This window comes from Haliaeetus leucocephalus, unplaced genomic scaffold (assembly GCF_000737465.1).
Source record: "Haliaeetus leucocephalus isolate CR32 unplaced genomic scaffold, Haliaeetus_leucocephalus-4.0 Scaffold186, whole genome shotgun sequence".
Lineage (NCBI taxonomy): Eukaryota > Metazoa > Chordata > Aves > Accipitriformes > Accipitridae > Haliaeetus > Haliaeetus leucocephalus.
This window is the reverse complement of record NW_010972622.1, coordinates 742,115-744,358: the sequence shown is the minus strand read 5'-3', so window position 1 is coordinate 744,358 and position 2,244 is coordinate 742,115. Positions and strand designations below refer to the sequence as shown.

Below are 2,244 nucleotides of genomic sequence, written 5' to 3'. Positions count from 1 at the left end.
GTCCCATAGGGAGGCTGTAGGGTCCGGCGGGGGGGGTGCCGGGGGCTGGAGGGTCACGGCATGAATCCCATAGGGTGGGGGGGTTCCCATAGGGTCAGGGGGTTATACAGGGTCATGAGGTCCCAGGGTCACCTGGGGACAGAGGGGTCCCACAGCAGAGGGGCAGCCAGTCTGTAGGGCCACGGGGGAGGGCTGTGGGGGTCCCCCAGGGTCACCCCCTCCACCCCCTCCAATTCCCGCTTTGGCGGCGCAGCCCCAGGAAACTGCCGAGTCCATAAAACTGCGCAATCTTTATGGAGCCACTTTCACACGTCGGGGGCTGTAAAAAGCGGTGACCTTTGAGCGGCCACAGGCGAGCGGGGAAAGCTGCCGGGACGGTCAGCGGCTGACGGTGACGTGGACGCGGTGCCAGGCGTTGCTGAGGACCCCACGCAGGTTCCAAATGGGCGCCACGGTGTCGGGCTGCACGTTGTAGCTGCCGTCCACCGCCTTGCAGATGATCTCCAGCTCGGTGCCCGCCGTCACCGGCGCCTGCAGCTCCCACAGCGCCCAGGCCCAGGCGCGCCCCGGCACCGGTCGCTCGCCCGTCAACCGCGCCACCCGCCAGGTCCGGCCGCCGTCCAGCGAGACGTCCACCCGCACCACCTCCCGCCCGCCCCCGCTCCAGGCGTAGCCCTTCACTGTCAGCTCCCCCTCTGGCACCGCCGCGCCGGGGCGCGGGTGGGTGATGGCCGACTGCACCGGCAGCTCCTGGATGGCAGGCGCCGTCGTGTAGTCCACCGTGTCCCAGTCCACGCAGGGGGAGAAGCCCTTGTAGTCATTCCGCTGCCAGTGGCTGGGGCTCTCGGCCGGGCTGACGGCCACGCGCTGCAGCCATTTGACGCTGCGGGCACCCACCACGCCGGGCACCACCACGCGCAGGGGGAAGCCGTGGTCACGGGGCAGCTCCTCGCCGTTCATCTCGTAGGCCAGCAGCACGTCGGCGGCCGGGCTGACGGCACGGCCATAGGGGATGGAAGCACCATAGGGGGCCCCCGCGGCGTCGGCGTCCAGCCCCTCAAAGCAGACGTGCCACTCACCCTCCCGCTCCTCGCCGAAGCCGGCGTCCAGCAGGATGTCGCGCAGCCGCACGCCGCCCCAGCGGGCCGTGCTGATGGCCCCGATGTCCCACGCCAGCCCCTTGACGGGGCGGACGCGGCTCATTTCGGCTCGGCGGTTGCCGGCGCACTGCAGCGTGGCCGTCACTTCGTGCTTGGGGAAGCGGCTGCGCAGCTCGGCCCGTGACAGCAAGAGCACCCGACCCCCCGGCCCCTCCCACCGCAGCCGGTAGGAGCTGGGATCCACCGCCGGCACCGGCAGGTGGTTGCGGGTGAAGAAGAGCTCGTTGGGCGTCAGGAAGCGCTCGGCCAGCAGCTCTGCCGGTGGCTCCGCATTAAATGGCTTCTGGCTGTTGACCCGCAGCCCGGGGTGCCGGGGGGGGTCCCCGGCGAAGGGGTCCTGGGTGGCGTCGGGGGCCGGCGGCGCCTCCTCGGGGCTCAGCTCCCCCACCTTGTACTCCCGCAGCAGCTCCAGGACATGGGGCTGGCTGTGGACAGCGTAGAGGGCCCAGAAGGGTTCCAGGGCCCCGCCGGCTGCCAGCAGCACCTTGTCGGCCCCCCCGGGGTGCAGCTCCACGAAGTCGGTGACGTCGAAGACCTCGGTGCCATGGGTCACCCAGATGCGGTCCTGGGGGGAGCGGTGCCGCCCCACCTCCTCCCGCGTGTACAGGGGGTAACGGGGGACGGGGGTGGCCTGGGCTGCCTGGGCACCCTGGGGGACCCCGGCCCCGTCAGCGGGGAATGCTGCACCCGGTGCCCCCTCCCCAGGGCGGGGGGGGTGCCCCCATTCCACCCCCTGCCCGTGGCAGGACCCTGGGGTCTCCCCCCAAAACCGGCACCCCAGTGCGGTGACTTGCAGCTGGTGGGGGGGGATATGGCACCACCAGCCCCCTCCCCAGCTGGACCCTGCTGTCCCCATCCCAGAGAGGGACCAGGGGATGGGGTGTCCCAGAGGATCCGGGCATCCTGGTGCTGCCCCCCCCGCCGGGGGACCCACCCCCCCCCCCCGCTATCCACATCCCAGAAAAGGACCCAGGAGCATCTCCCCCCTCCCCGGAGAACCGGGGCATCCTGGTGCTGCCCTCCCGGGACTCAGCACCTCCCCACCAGTGCCGAGACCTCACCGTTCCGGTGCTTCTCCCCCCCC

General features: G+C 71.5%; 1 protein-coding gene across 1 annotated transcript; it reads right to left on the bottom strand.

Moving 5' to 3' along the window:
* Positions 1-271: 271 nt before the first annotated feature.
* On the bottom strand, positions 272-2,036 carry SUOX (sulfite oxidase). The gene has a single exon (XM_010565095.1). The coding sequence runs from the start codon at positions 2,014-2,016 to the stop codon at positions 379-381; it is 1,638 nt and encodes a 545-aa protein (XP_010563397.1). The 5' UTR covers positions 2,017-2,036; the 3' UTR covers positions 272-378.
* Positions 2,037-2,244: the final 208 nt, after the last annotated feature.

Coding starts and splice junctions, on each gene's coding strand:
- SUOX (XM_010565095.1), bottom strand. CDS start 2,016: ATGGGGACAGCAGGGTCCAGCTGGGGAGGGGGCTGGTGGTGCCATATC.